Consider the following 14,751-nt stretch of genomic DNA (forward strand, 5'->3'; position numbering starts at 1 on the left):
GCCTGAGGGGGCTCCAGGCTCCATTAACACCTATGAAGTCGGGAGCCCCTCAGGCCTATTTGCATCATTTTAAAAGCTTTTAAAAAGGGTATAAGAAGCTAAAAGAAGAGCAGATCTTGCCAGAGGGAGCACATACCAGTATGTCAGTGTGCTTGATTTACAATCCTCAATCCTGGTGGTAGATATCCTTTAAATGTATGTGCATGAGTGTATAAATAGGTGTATGTGTGTGATAGTGTATAAATATTAGTATATAAATATGTATATTTCCTGAGGGGATAGGGGGCCCCAATCAGAAGTCTGCTATGGGGCCCTGCCTCTCCTAGTTATGCCCCTGGATGGCATCCTTGGATCTTAAGGCTTCAGATCAGCATACAGCAGCCACATTGAAGAGAACAGAAGAGGTAAGTATTTGGTGGTTTTGTTCTTTGGCTGTGTCTCAGTATGGGTGTGCCCCAGCCATACTTGGGCCGCGGCCCTGTGTCTAAGGGCCACTGCTTCATCAAGTGGGAAAAAAACCCCATTCTTGTGATAAGTGGTGGTCTGACCAACTCTCTGATCAGGTTGTTAGAAAATAGGTGTTTACAATAAAAAATGGGACAACCCTTTAAAAGATAGATGGTAAAGAAAAATGTCTGCAAAGTGTGTTTCAGATAAAAACTTTTCAGGTGACACATTCCCTTTAACAGAAGCCATTTCGTAGCAGACACATCATTGCACAAATAGATCGTCTGTGAATGTGCTACCTATTACAGTGGAGCACTATATGAAAACAACACATGTAAGGGTTGGCAGGAGGCTTGTTTTTTGTTGGCAGGGGCCTAGCCCATGGCACTGACATATGACTGCAACGCCCATGTGCTTGCTTCTCTCTGTATACAGAAGAGGTGGGTGTTTTCTTGTCATGTGCTGGATTTTCATGTGATATAGAGAGCAACCTGAACTCCCTGTCATATTACTAGCTGCGTTGTGTCCTTTTCAACCTGTCATACCAAGCATACTGCACATATAGGAGTAAGGTAAGGGGGACCAATTATTACTCTGAATATCCACAAAACCTATACTGACTTGTCTATACCCAACAAATCAAATATGACTTTTACCTACATATATCTGAGCACAAAGCAGGAGGAGAAGGGTGGGACAAGATAAATGTTTATTCTACTTCATAGAACAGTGATTTAGCTATTTTAACTGTAGTTTTGCATATAAATATTTAAAGGAAATTCACCATCAAAATCTAGCATGATAAACCATAGATCCAGGCACTGTGACTGTGGTAATCTTCTTATGCACCTTATCCATTGCCTCCTAACCTAATGAGTGTAAGAGGCTATCCCACCCCCTCTATGATCTGGCTTCACAGACTGTTACACTGCCCCTCCCCCTGCTCCCTCAGCACTTGAGCAGTGAGCAGGAAGTGGCTCCTCTATAGCTCTAGCTCCATATATGTATATGTAGGGGGTTCACCCTGTAGACTCCTCACATGAATGCAGCAGTGATGTTGAAGTGTACAGTGTACTGAATAGTACTGCGTCGTCTATGGGGGCAGAGCTGTGATGGGCAGCAGGCTATAGCTCCGGGCAGGGGTGCTGCTATCAGTCAGGGTTACCCCCTCAGGAATGCGGCTCTGACCTCTGAGGGAAGGATCCTCTGGTAGGGTGCCAGGACGTGGAGGCGGTGGCTCGGGGGCGCGCTACAATTGGCTGGAGGGTGTTGATGGGCGGGGAGAACGGCGGCGCTTAGGCCCGGCCTGCAGTGTTGCTGGTTCAGTTCCATGTAGAAATCGGGAGGAGAAGCCGTAACCTGCACCGGCGTCCACTGCCTTCAGTCACCGCACCGGATCATGTAAGAGGGGCTGCCCTAGATTTCACAGCGAGCATTGGGGACCTGCGGGGTGCATTCTACTGTTATCGGGGTGTAGCGGGCGGCACACACTTAGGACTGTGCCGCGGCGATGGGTGTGTCTGCCGTGGGGTGATCCCGGGGTTTGGGGTGATGTTAGGGGATGGATAGTGTCTGCTATGTTGTGCGCAGATCGCTGGCGGGTCTCTGCTGGCTCTTGAATGAATGGCCGGGGGATGTATACAGATGTGCGGCCCTATAGTGCACATAGATAACGCAGCGCTGTCGGGTGACTGGGTGGTTATACGTCACACCGTGCGGCATACCGATCTTATGGGTTCACCGGATTCCCCACGACCAGCTGTCCTATACAGGGAAAGCTATGGTTGGCCTGCAGGGTATAAGGTAGTTTATATGTTCTGTTCATGGAGTGACAAACCACTGCTATGTTATTCTCACATATGCAACAGCCCCTCTACCCAGCAGCCAATTGTATCTCTCTATTTATCTAGCAAGCTGGATATATCACGTGCAATCTGATTGGTTGTTATGGGTCTGCAGCATATGAATACTGTGGCCTTTCTACAAGTAATAAGAAATTTTTCTCACATCCCTGTGTATCAGATGGATCAGCAGTGTCCAGCAGACAAGCCATAGATCCATCCCTGGCAGCGGCAATTCCTGTATTTACCCTAGCAGATTTAGATGGCTATTAGTGATGCGTCACTTTGGCCTGGTGCCACTATGTTCCATGACGGGATTGTTTCTCTGGATTACAAGGATACAGTTACCTGTCTTCCTAAGAGCGATAATACTCAGTGTATGGTTGTAATTGGCTCCTCAGAGCAATGCTAATGCCGACCCCTTATACTGATCTGCATGTGCTCCACATCATACACACTGCATGACAGGTCCTCTTCACAGTGAGACCTTATCATATGCAGCCATTGGCTACAGCACTATCAGTAGTCTATATAAAGTAACACTGCACCTTCTCACGACGTGTACAATGTCATTCTATGAGAATATACCCTTTAGTATTACAGGAATATTCACATCTTGGGTATTTAAGAAATATTCATTGGATATGCCATAAATACCTGTGAAACCCTTGCTTGTGAAAATACACACTTTCTCTGAAGAGGACCGTAATGCTTTACACAAAAGCAATTGACCGCTTACTGCCAAGAACCCTTTTAAGTTGGTTGTGATGATGTTAAAACTTTAGAGCATGAAATCGATTAACCAGTGTCACAAAAGGCGCATGTGATCAGAGAAGACAAGCACTGGGCAATATTCCTTGAGGTTTATTCTAATAGAGCGCACGGGTTACACATCAGCCATATCCTATAGAAGAGTGCAACAGCTTGCTCTCCATACAAAGGTTCATCAACAACTGTTTTCCCAAACAAGCTTCCAAACAAAAGACCTACAGCCAAATCCCCCCCCCTTCCTCTGCTTTCTGGTTATCACCTGGCATGGGGGTAGTGGAAAATGGAATTCACAGCCTAATACAGCAGGCCCCCACTGGAGCTGTGGAGTCACTGAGACATCTGGAGGAGTGTAGAACATTTTGTGACTAGACACTTCCAAAGGTCAATGGTTACGCACGTGAATATATATGAATGGTTATAAGAAAATTTAACACACCACAATTGCAAATTAGTGATACATATAAAATGTCACAGCGTATTGTGAAAGCTAGTTTTATACGAACATATATGACATAGGTTTTCTGTTGTCAATGTTATTAATATCCTAAGAAAACCATGAGGCATGATAGACCTGACTTTATATGTTCAGCTTCAGTGACCTTTCCGCATACAAAGACTGCATAGAGATCCATTCAGAGTTGGACAAATTTGGGTCATGTTGACTAATTCACTTATATGTAGATAATTTTATGCTTTGACTTGCTGCTAAAAAAAGTTTCCTCCAGAAACCATATTCTTTGCTTCTTTATTTGCAGGCCTTTCTTCCAAGTCCCTTTAGTTAACAGTATGATCTCCCATCGCAACTGCAGATTTAATGACTGAAACTAGAAGCATCATGATAATCTATAGTGCAGGAAGTTTAGGTCATTGGAATAGCTGCTGTAGACACCCTAAAAGTCGCCTACATTTCTATATAAGTGAGACCGATTACTCACGTTCCATGAACTCTAATACTCTATCTTTGGAGATAATGGCTAGCTAATACAGTATAATGCATCTTCTCCAATGGTTTCTTAATAGAATGTATGCTAATGGATTGTATGTTCTCCATGCATAACCATTGTTTACTGCTTTACAGACTACAGTCTAATCATTTAAAGATCCAGAAGACCTGAAGTTAATTTTTCCTACCACGTCCGTTGTAGTCGAGGAATGTCCACAGCCATCTTAGTTACCTTTGTAAGAAATGGAGGGTCCCAGGTGAGAAGAGGAGCACTGCTGACGTCACGTGTCCTTCAAGATAACAGTCGTGTTGCTTTGGCCTGCCAGTGCTCCACCACCAACCGTAGGTCTTTTTCATCACGGTTTGACCCTGACGGAAGTGGAAGACCTGCCACCTGGGACTCCTTTGGCATTTGGGACAATCGCATTGATGAACCTATTCAGCTGCCACCCAGCATTAAGTATGGCAAGCTTATCCCACACATCAATCTGTCTAAAGTTGGTTGCTCCACTCAGCTGGGAAAGAGGAAAGAAAATGAAGACCGCTTCAACTTTGCCAAACTGACTGATGATGTCTTGTATTTTGCTGTCTATGATGGTCACGGAGGAGCTGCAGCAGCTGATTTCTGTGACCGATTTATGGCCAACTATATCAAGTGAGTCTTTGTTTCCTTCGTTGAGCTTACCAAGGTTAATCTATTATTTGATGGGAATGGTATTTTATCACAAATGTACAATTGTGACCCGCAGGGAATATCTAACACATGAGCAAGATATGGAGAAAGTGTTGACCAAAGCTTTTCTAGAGATCGATAAAGCTTTTGCAAGACAAGCTCGTGTTTCTGCCGATGGTAGGTACTAGATTTTTTTGATTGACCTTCTGTTACTCAGTTATTTACTAGAAAGACCAGTCTCATCCAAATATATTTGGACATTGCCAGACAGAGAACTCGTAGTGTGAGATTGATGCACTAAAACTGTAGATGTCTGAAAGATGTGCCATAAGGCAATTATGATGTGTTATGATATTGTTTGAAAAGTGTGGGGTTCTTCCACAATAATCTACCCACATGAAGATCAGTGGGCAGCCTTCTCAAGTGTGGGCTGGGTACTTGGCATTTTTATGCACATCTTTTTCAGGTCTGCATTTAAAGTGCGCTACCTGACCCATGTAGGATTATTTCAACTACTTTACTAGCCAAGCATTCTTTTGTGTCTTGCACTTGCTTAATAACAAAAAGCAGGTGATATTATAATATTAATCTTTGCAGTTTGCTGGGTTTTATGGAAAGAGTAAGATGTCATGAACATGGATGAATAATATACGTATTGCATAGCCTACAATTTTATGGTAAAGACTAGACTTGTGTGTGTGTGAGTGTATGTGTGTAATATATATATATATCTGTATATAAATGTTTGACTAAATGACAGAATGCTTTTTAATAATCTAATCTGTTGAAACAATGCATCCTTTGCTATATATAGATACTTAACCTTGGCATCTAATGCATTGTGTGTATTGAGCAAATTATTTAATTTATAGGGGGGGGGGGCTGTGGTGGAAAGATTAATAATTCGCTAGTTGTGTGACATTGTGGTTTAGCTGGAGACATAAGGGTTTTCTTATACTCGTTGATACCATTGATGCAGATTAAATGTGAGTGCATATGATTGTTGGCTCTAAAATACATGGTGGAAATGTCTTACCAGTCATTTGATGACCTGGAACTTGCTGTTCATTTTAATAATGGAGGGGCGCCCAAGTAATATCTTATCTATATTCGAGCGCTATGAAAATTGTCTACCAAATACTGTTTCCCAGGAGCCCCAGAACAGCAGGCCCGTGTCTGTGCAGCTCCGACTTCGGAGCAGTGACTGAGCAGACACGGGCCTCCTGTTCTGTGCATGCGCAGATGGCAGGTTTGTCAGACGAGGGTAGGAGGAACAAAGTGGCTACTAGGGCGTGGAGTAGCCGAGCCGTGTAGCCTCAGCTCCAGCTACTCCACGCTCCAGTAGCCTCTTTACAAAATTTACATATTCGGATGATAAAAGTTATCAAAAAAGTGCGGGGACATGAGGATTAGCCCTTAAAAGGGCTATCCTCGCTTCCTATTGATCCACCTACTACCCGATCTACCTTTTATAGGTGGTAGGTTCCCTTTAAGTTTAGGAATTAGACCACTTAGGATTGTCTGGAGTTTCAGAATAAATGAAAAGTGACGGCTGGCTATGATTGTAATTTGCTGCCTCTTTGTTGGGGTGCGACCTGCATTTGCAACTTGCAGTCTTGCTGTATACATCCTAAAATGCTAATCACTGGGTAAAAACTTGATAGTTCTAGGGTTGGTTATAATGTACGTAGTTGCACAAGAGCCAGTATATGAGGGTCTCTTTGTCAGATTAAACTGATGACTTTTACAGCTCCTGATGGTTGGTAACATAAGGAACAGCTTTATAGGAGAGAGACCACCATATATGTCTCTCCTAGATAAATATAGACTGCTCATTATAAGGCATGAATACGGTAGCTTTATGTGTGGGGCAGCAGTCTAAGTGATGGTGACCAGACATTGGCACTTATTTCCTAAGTGTATTTTAGAGCCTATACAGTTACACATAGTTAAAAATGTTATTTTAAATATTTATTTATAAACTTGATACATAAAATGTCTGACTTGCAATATCGGGGAAAAAGAAAAAAAGCTGCACATTCATGTTCTAGAAACTAATTTTAATAATAATCTTGACTTTTAGTCCAATAGTTAAAGTATTATGTATGCCATACCACATTTTTATTTCCATTTAGTGTCCTAAAGTGCAACTGTACTCTCTCTACACTGAACTACTTATCTGGTGCGTTTTGCATCCCATGCAGCTTTTCTTTTTATCTCCCAGTGTTGCAGGTTTTGTTGATTTTTGTATGATAAACCCCCTGGGTGTATTTCCTATTTGCCTCTATATGCCTGTTATTTATGGCAGAGACTGCACGTGGTGAGCAGCTCTAGACTTGGAGGCCCCGGACGTTATAATGCTGGGCTTCAATGGAAAGGGAGATCTCCTAAATTTTGTCCCAGGTGAAGGAGTCCAGCGGTTCCTAGCCTGGACTACAGGAAGGTCCCAACATCCAATATTTCACATTAGTTGAGATGAAAAAAATGTCCAGTGAGTGTTGAGCTATCTCAAAAGATCTCAGTTTATGTTTTGTTTTAATAGTGTCATTGATAGGACAGAAATGTTACAATTATAATTTTCTTATACAATATGTACATGACACCATATTAGGCACACAACACAATTTTATATTGCATTATTTTGCGGACCCCTCAAAGATTTTGGAACAAATTGAGCATTTATAGTTCTGTCATTTGGGTGGCATTAGTCTTGAAGGGTTTTGATAATATGGGATACTATTTGGTATTGCAGCATGGCCCCATTCAATCTGCAATACACATATACACAAGCTATGGACTAGGACCAAATTGTTTTTGAAAGAATGCAATAGACCCATTTAACTTAGCCTTTAGTAGCCTACCAATGTCTTGCGTACCTGAAAGCCATTGGACTAATGTTATACAGTTTGGAGAAAATGCATTCTCTTACAGAATTTATTCTGCATTGTGTGGATTTGGTGTAATAAGCTGCAGCTACAAAGTGACTTTGACTGTAAGGCAAGTTAGATGACCAGTGTTTTCCTGCCTGAACATACAGTTATGTGCCAGGTTGCCTCAAGATGTGACACGTAGCCTATTGGACTTGGATACATTCTTTTATACAACTATCAAGTAATAAAGTGACCAAATCTACAATCAAAATCAAGCATGATTAACCAGGGACAATTACACATAGCTCCAGGCAAAGTGACTGTGGTAATCTTCTTATTTGTTATCCATGGCCTTCTTCTTTCTACAATCCTGAAGGGCTATGGGCGTGTTACAGAATCCCTCTGTAATCTGAAATCACAATGGGAGGGGGATGCTCCTTCATAATGTAACAGCCTGTAAATCTGTTGCATGGAGGAGCTGTAAAAAACGCACCTTTTAAGACCGATTAGCATAATTATAAAAGTTGATGTTACAAGGAAGGAGGCCATGGATCACAAATATAAGAAGATTACCCCAATCACTGCCTGGACCTATGATTAAGTGTCCATGGTTTTTTATGGTAGATTTTCTGAACGAGGTGTAATACAGGCAAAGTGACACTGATATATGGCCTGCAATGTTTAATTTCTAAAAGTTGCCCTGTAGCTTTAGCCTGGGGGAAGTAGTCACATTTCTAAACCATTTATTGACTGTTGTTCCAAAATCTATGAAGGCACCATAAACGGTTGCTTTCCATGTTCAGTGTGTTGTCCATAGCTAACACCTCATGGTTTCACATTAAAGCAGGTGTTTTTACCTGTCACAACCAAGGTGACCTTTAGCGGAGTCTCGTTGGCGCTGATAGTCGGAAGGACTTCATCCTTGAGCTCGTGCAAGGTCTAAAATCTAATGAGAAAAAATATTCTGCTTCTTTTCAGCTATTGGTCCTTGTTTCCAGAGTCAGATCTGTCTGACCTAATTACCACTAAATCATTGTATCTGTCATTGGTTGTCCTGCTTCTTATTAAAGACGTAATGCTGTAGATGGTCTTGTAAAACTTCAATATATCTCCTGGTTTAGCTACCATGGTAGTATTGTATTTCTATCCATTTTTAGTCCTACACAATTGTAAAATAGGGCACTGAGAATGGATCTTTCTGATTGTGCGGTCAACCAATATGTAAATTTGGACAATGAGAATAGTTGTTGGCCAAGTATATTGCATACCACTGGGCCTCATATATTAAAACTGGTACAGAAGTAAAAAGCTGTCCTTGTTACCCATAGAAGCTAGCCCTGGCACAGCTTTTTATTCCTGGCAGTTCAGATTGGTAGCTGTGAGCACCAATGCCTGCTTTTCTGATCTATTCTTATCTACCTGCATATAAATTGTAGTAAACACTAGCTGAATAAGACAGTAATAATACCTGCTTTAAACCTCAATTTAATTTAAATTGCATTGATTTATTTAATTAAATGGTTAATCATTAGATGTTTGATCCTTCATCAAGCAACATGGCACAATACATGTACATGAAAATCTAAGGCAATTTATACATTTTAGGTTTTTTCAAAATACAGCATCTGTTTCTTATTAAAAGCATTTAAAGGGGAATTCCAAAGTTCGTAATTCCCAGTATAACCATTAAAGAACCTATAAATGTGGCTCTCTCCTACTACTCTTGGGATAGTAGCATCTTGTGGACCTCCAAAAACTCCTGGGTGTGCAAGATTGCTCCTCGCACCCTTTTTGACTACTGATCTCCTTCCCACCGGGACCCCCATATATCAGACATTTGTAGTATATCGTTTGAATATGTCCAATAGGTCTTAGTTGGGGTACTTATCATAGTAGATGCAGAGTGAATATAAAGTACGGTAGTTGTTCCTCACATGTTTTTAAGGTTTTCCGCATTCGTTCAGGAAAAGGATGCTGAAAAAATGACAGATCTTTGTAGATGGGTTTGCCATTGGCAACTTTTTATGTTTGGCAGTTTTTTTGCCTATCCACTAAATCCTTGCAGTTTACACAAATCTCCTAATCCTCTGACATATAAAGCAGGCTTCTTTTATTTAAGCTTTGGCTACGCAGACATTTTAATTATCAGATGACCATCGCAGTCTATAGGATTGCATATAACTGTCTTTTCCATTGGAGGTCATATGAATCCACATCGGCTGACCACTTGATATATCTACAAATGCACCACATTCATCAGAGGGACCTGTTTATGGCACTATGGTACATGCATTGAGCCATGTTGTTCTGTCCAGTTTCATGCTGCATGCTGCATCTTTCTACATTTCTACTAACACACAAAAGCTAGGTTAAAGAAATAATCATGATCTTGATAAATGGCGCTGTATTTAATACCTTTCATGCCATTCGTACTGACATTGTACTTTTCTCATGGTGTTTTTAGCTACCCTTATGAACTGTGGGACCACTGCAACAGTAGCCTTGTTGCGGGATGGCATTGAGCTAGTTGTGGCTAGTGTTGGTGACAGCCGGGCGCTATTATGTCGCAAAGGAAAACCTGTGAAGCTGACAATTGACCACACTCCTGAACGGAAGGAAGAAAAACAAAGGTATAGTATTGTTTAGTTTTATCAATATACAGTAAATAGGACCACATCAGCTGATCACATCCAGGCTCATACTTTGGCTTCTATTGTCACTTGTCTTTGGGGGGAGATTTTATTGACCTTGGTGCCAAGTTTTCAATTCCAGATCACAGTATCTGTCCCTTTTATTCCTAGTATATATAGGATACTTCTGTCTAGGATTGTTCATTGTATTCCATGTGTATACATATATATTACATTATGTACTATGCATAACCCATGTGTGTTTTTTAGGATAAGGGAATCTGGTGGTTTTGTTGCATGGAATAGCTTGGGACAGCCTCATGTCAATGGAAGACTTGCAATGACGAGAAGCATAGGGGATTTGGATCTCAAGTCTATGGGAGTGATCGCAGAGCCAGAAACCAAACGCTTACAGGTGAAAATCTTTTAGGATTTACATGGGTGTTATTTTTCATTGATACCTTTTTGAGCTATTCCTTGCCCACCCTGCCACTGGCTGTATTCTACACCCAGGTACAGCCCTGGTAAGCACATGGCCGTGTGCAAGGGGCCTATGTCTTACATTTACCATACACATAATGGTAGCCATAAATCTCAGTTGACCAACCCCCGGGGTATCTCCTGGCATTTACCCTGCCTTATTTCAGTTGTCCTCACCATTGTGATCCTATTTTCTTATCTTGATCAGTTATCTTGATCATCTTGTTTGACACCCATTAAGTTGGATCAAGGGGATTTACTTTACTATTTAAGTGGATGCTCAAGAAGTAACCAGACTTGTTGGCTCAACTTTATTTAAGAGGTGAATGTGGTGACCCTTGTATGCATATAAAGGGAGGAGGAATTGTATACAGAGAGGAGTTTAATGGCCCCCAACTGAGAGACCCTCTCCTTGGCGGTTTATTTGCATAACCTTGTGTGTGTTTTTTTTTTTTTTTTTTTTTTTTTAATGTATGCAGAACCTCAAAGCATTGACCGCTGTGTAAATGCTATGTAAAATACTTAAAACAGCGTTTTCTGATCAGGGCAATTACATCTGCCGTGTATATACATTTCTTCAATTGCATGTTATTAAAAGTAGCTGTGTGATCATTTCCCATAGATGTATTCATATGGTCCCTTTAAATTAAGGTTGGCTGTCCTTGGATACTGTCAGACGTCCCTATCTTTCTACCCAGAAGATGTATATTCTGACATCAAATATTATTATATCTGCTTTATAAGGTGTTTGATCACAGATGCAAAGTCATTGAAGGTGTGTGTGTGTATGTGTGTAAATAAATATCTGTGTGTGTGTACATTTTCTTAGTAAATGGCTGGGCTTTAAAAAATAACAAAGAGCATATACTTTACACTCTCTGCACTCCCATTCAGCCTTGGTGTCACCCTCCACTGCTAGCCTGAGGCTGAACCTGAAACTGAGGCTGTAGCCAGAGCGTGGCAGTGGTTGGGACCTACTACTGAACCGTAACACAGAGGTGAGTATATGCTCTTCTTAAAGTGTCATCTCCACATGAAAAGACCCTCAAAAAATATCTGAAGTCAAAAGTAGCTGATGCTAGAAATCACAATTGCAGCTAATTTGGCACAGATGCCCCTCCCAGGTGTACATTAGCAATTTCACACCTGTCGAAGGGCAACAATGCGTTTCCTTGTTTGGTCCGTGTAGTTTCCTCTTTCATAGACCAAATGGTGAAGGGACTCCTTAGAGAGATGATGCAAAAAGTTCCTCCTTCACATACTTGGTAACAATGGATGTATTGAAACGCCTAATTTATCTATAGTAACACTTTTTGTCTTTCTTTATTAACAGCTGCACCATGCAGATGATAGCTTCTTAGTATTAACCACAGATGGCATTAACTTTATTGTGAACAGTCAGGAAATCTGTGACATCATCAACCAATGCCATGATCCCAGCGAAGCAGCTCAAGTCCTCACTGAACAGGTAAAAATTTGTGTGACATTTTGCTGGATAATTCTGGTAAACTTTGAAAGTTGGATCAAAAAACTGTGGTTAAAAATGCTTGATGCTTTAAGGAAATCTACCACCAATATCAAGCTTGGTAAACCAGGGACACTGACTCATAGATCCATGTACTGTTATTTGTTATTCACAGCCTCCTTCATTCTGAAATCCACTTTTAAAGTGATGCTATTGAGCCAAAAGAATTGCCTGTGTGTCTCTTAAGCGCCCCCCTCGCTTCTGCTGCTGCACAGTTAGTACACACTCTGTGTTGCCTGGTGATTACAGCAGGGAGAAGGGTAGAGGGCTACAGACTGGAGGGGATCTAGTGGTGCCACTATGTGTGTCTTCGGATTGCGCTAGCACTACCAGTGTTCCAGCGTGATCCGCAGCAGGAGACGGCTGTGTCTGCCCGTCATGGAGATTACTCCTTGCCGGGCAGTTTAACAACTCAACTGCTGCAATCGAGTACGAATGCGGCAGCTAAGAAGAGAGACAGGGTTTCCTCTGTCACTCCCCCCGGCCCCCTGCAGCACGATTGCGGGATCTAATAGGCAAAATAGGTACCAATCTAATTGTTCCCTTTTCCCCGCAATAAACAAGCCCTAATAACTGTTGATTTAGGAATAAAAAAGTTAGTTCTCAGAATATGGTGACAAATGAGGTTTTCATAAAAAGGAGTCTTTATTTGCTTTAGTATTAAAATATAAGAATCTGTACATGTTTGGTATCTCCTTAACCGTACTAACCTATAGAATAACTTATATCATGTTCATTATACTGTACGGTGAACTGAGTAAATGTTTAAATAAAAAAAAAACGCGCAGCAAAACAGCTGTTTTATTCTGTACGGTTGCAGGAAAGAGTTATTACAGTTGAATCCTCATGATATGCTTGCCATAAAAATAAACCCATTGGAAAATACAAATCTTCCCGCAAAAAAACAAGCCCTTATGTCAGATAAAAAAAAAAAATAAAGTTATATCTTTTGGAATTTGAGCAGGAAAAAAACGTAAAAAAGGTCTGTGTCCTGAAGGCCATTTTAGGCTGTGTCCTTAAGGTGTTAAAGGGATATCTCCATAGGCCTTGTTGCTCTGATCCTGGGATTTAGGAGAACTAGAGTCCACAACTACCCCATGTGAACGGAGAACTGATTCACAATCATAGCTATAACTGTTATCATATTTATTTTTTTTTTCCTGTCCTTTTTAGGCAATCCAGTATGGTGCAGAAGATAATAGCACAGCCATAGTTGTTCCATTTGGAGCCTGGGGAAAGCACAAGAGCTCTGAAGTCAGTTTTTCTTTCAGTCGTGGCTTTGCATCAAGTGGCAGATGGGCTTGACTGGTGAACTTCTCTACTGTTACTATTTGGCACAAAATGTCAATCTACATGCACTGTACAAAGAATTCATTTTTTTAATTACATTCATTACCTTTCAAGTGAGGGAATGCTGCTTGTCATCTACAGTTTTATTTTGTAAGGAAGGACCCTTATTTATACTTCTGTATGTTAATGGCACATTTTCAGGAACAGTACAGGAGATGGAGAGAGAAGCTGAATTGTGCTGGCCCTCTCGTCATAGATTTACAAGAACAAGATAGATCGGGCACTTTATTGCTCATTTTGCACTGCGGTAGTGACCATCTTATGCTGATATTTCCTGATATTTCCTATCTGTTACACTGTTTGTGTAGTATAGGGATTATTTATAATGTGAGGCTTACTGAACACTGTACTCCTATACACCTGTTCAGTTTTGTATTTTATGAAGGTTTTGTAATGGGTGTTTTCAACACTTTTCTGAAAAATGTGAATCGGAGCAGATGGACTGAATGTCTCTTATGTAGTTTTCCTCTGCTCTCTGTTGCCATTTTATTCTATCCTTGATGAGCGTTGTTCTTTGTATATATGGGTACGACTGGTAAGGTATAAACATAGTTGTCATAGGGTTTTTTTCTCTACCCAATCTGGTATTGTTACTGTATTACCAAGTGGTCATATTACAAAGCATTCTTCATTTGTTTTTCCCCCCACATTTTATTCTGTATCCATGCAGCCAAATTTTATTTAGTGAAATAAGGCCATATTTTGTGAATCAAATACTGCTTTTGGAACAGGACTCTAAGCATTAAAACTATCTGTGATGCTACATTCTCGCAAGACCAAAGCTACTGAAAGGATTGAGTCCTGCTTCTAGGGCAGAGCGTTTGATCCCTAAAATACAGATGCCATGTTGTCCACATTTCATGGACTGAATACAGCAGCTTGAATGAGCCCTTAAAGCTGCTATCTCCTTCAACCCATATTTCGACCATTGTACATGTTTTTGGATCAAAAGAAAGCATGAATATTGGCATAAGGGAAAGGAAAACATGTCTACTTTTCCTTATGACCAAATCCCCTATTTAATCCAAAGGGATGCAACACTGATGGCAAACGGGCTGTGCAAATAGCCACCATTGGTCCATATTCTCATATAATGGTATAATTCCTCATGCTTGTAGGGCAGCAACATAAATGCTGGTTTTTCACATTTGGGTAGTTTTAGCCAGGGTGGACAACCGTGTTAAAAGCTGCATAGACTACTTTGACGCTATTGGTGACCAC

At 40.9% G+C, this 14,751-nt stretch overlaps 1 protein-coding gene across 2 annotated transcripts; it reads left to right on the forward strand.

Moving 5' to 3' along the window:
- Window positions 1-908: 908 nt before the first annotated feature.
- On the forward strand, window positions 909-13,801 carry PPM1K (protein phosphatase, Mg2+/Mn2+ dependent 1K). 2 transcript variants are annotated; one of them, XM_072116841.1, is made up of 7 exons: window positions 909-1,019; window positions 4,138-4,657; window positions 4,752-4,852; window positions 10,010-10,175; window positions 10,446-10,590; window positions 11,989-12,123; window positions 13,354-13,801. In XM_072116841.1, exons 2-7 carry the CDS (start codon window positions 4,212-4,214, stop codon window positions 13,483-13,485), a joined length of 1,125 nt encoding a protein of 374 aa, XP_071972942.1. In that variant the 5' UTR covers window positions 909-1,019; window positions 4,138-4,211; the 3' UTR covers window positions 13,486-13,801. The 2 variants fall into 2 exon arrangements, with proteins under 2 accessions (XP_071972942.1, XP_071972932.1); XM_072116831.1 differs by lacking the exon at window positions 909-1,019 and adding an exon at window positions 1,690-1,848.
- Window positions 13,802-14,751: the final 950 nt, after the last annotated feature.

Source organism: Engystomops pustulosus, chromosome 1, assembly GCF_040894005.1.
Source record: "Engystomops pustulosus chromosome 1, aEngPut4.maternal, whole genome shotgun sequence".
In the NCBI taxonomy this organism is placed as follows: domain Eukaryota; kingdom Metazoa; phylum Chordata; class Amphibia; order Anura; family Leptodactylidae; genus Engystomops; species Engystomops pustulosus.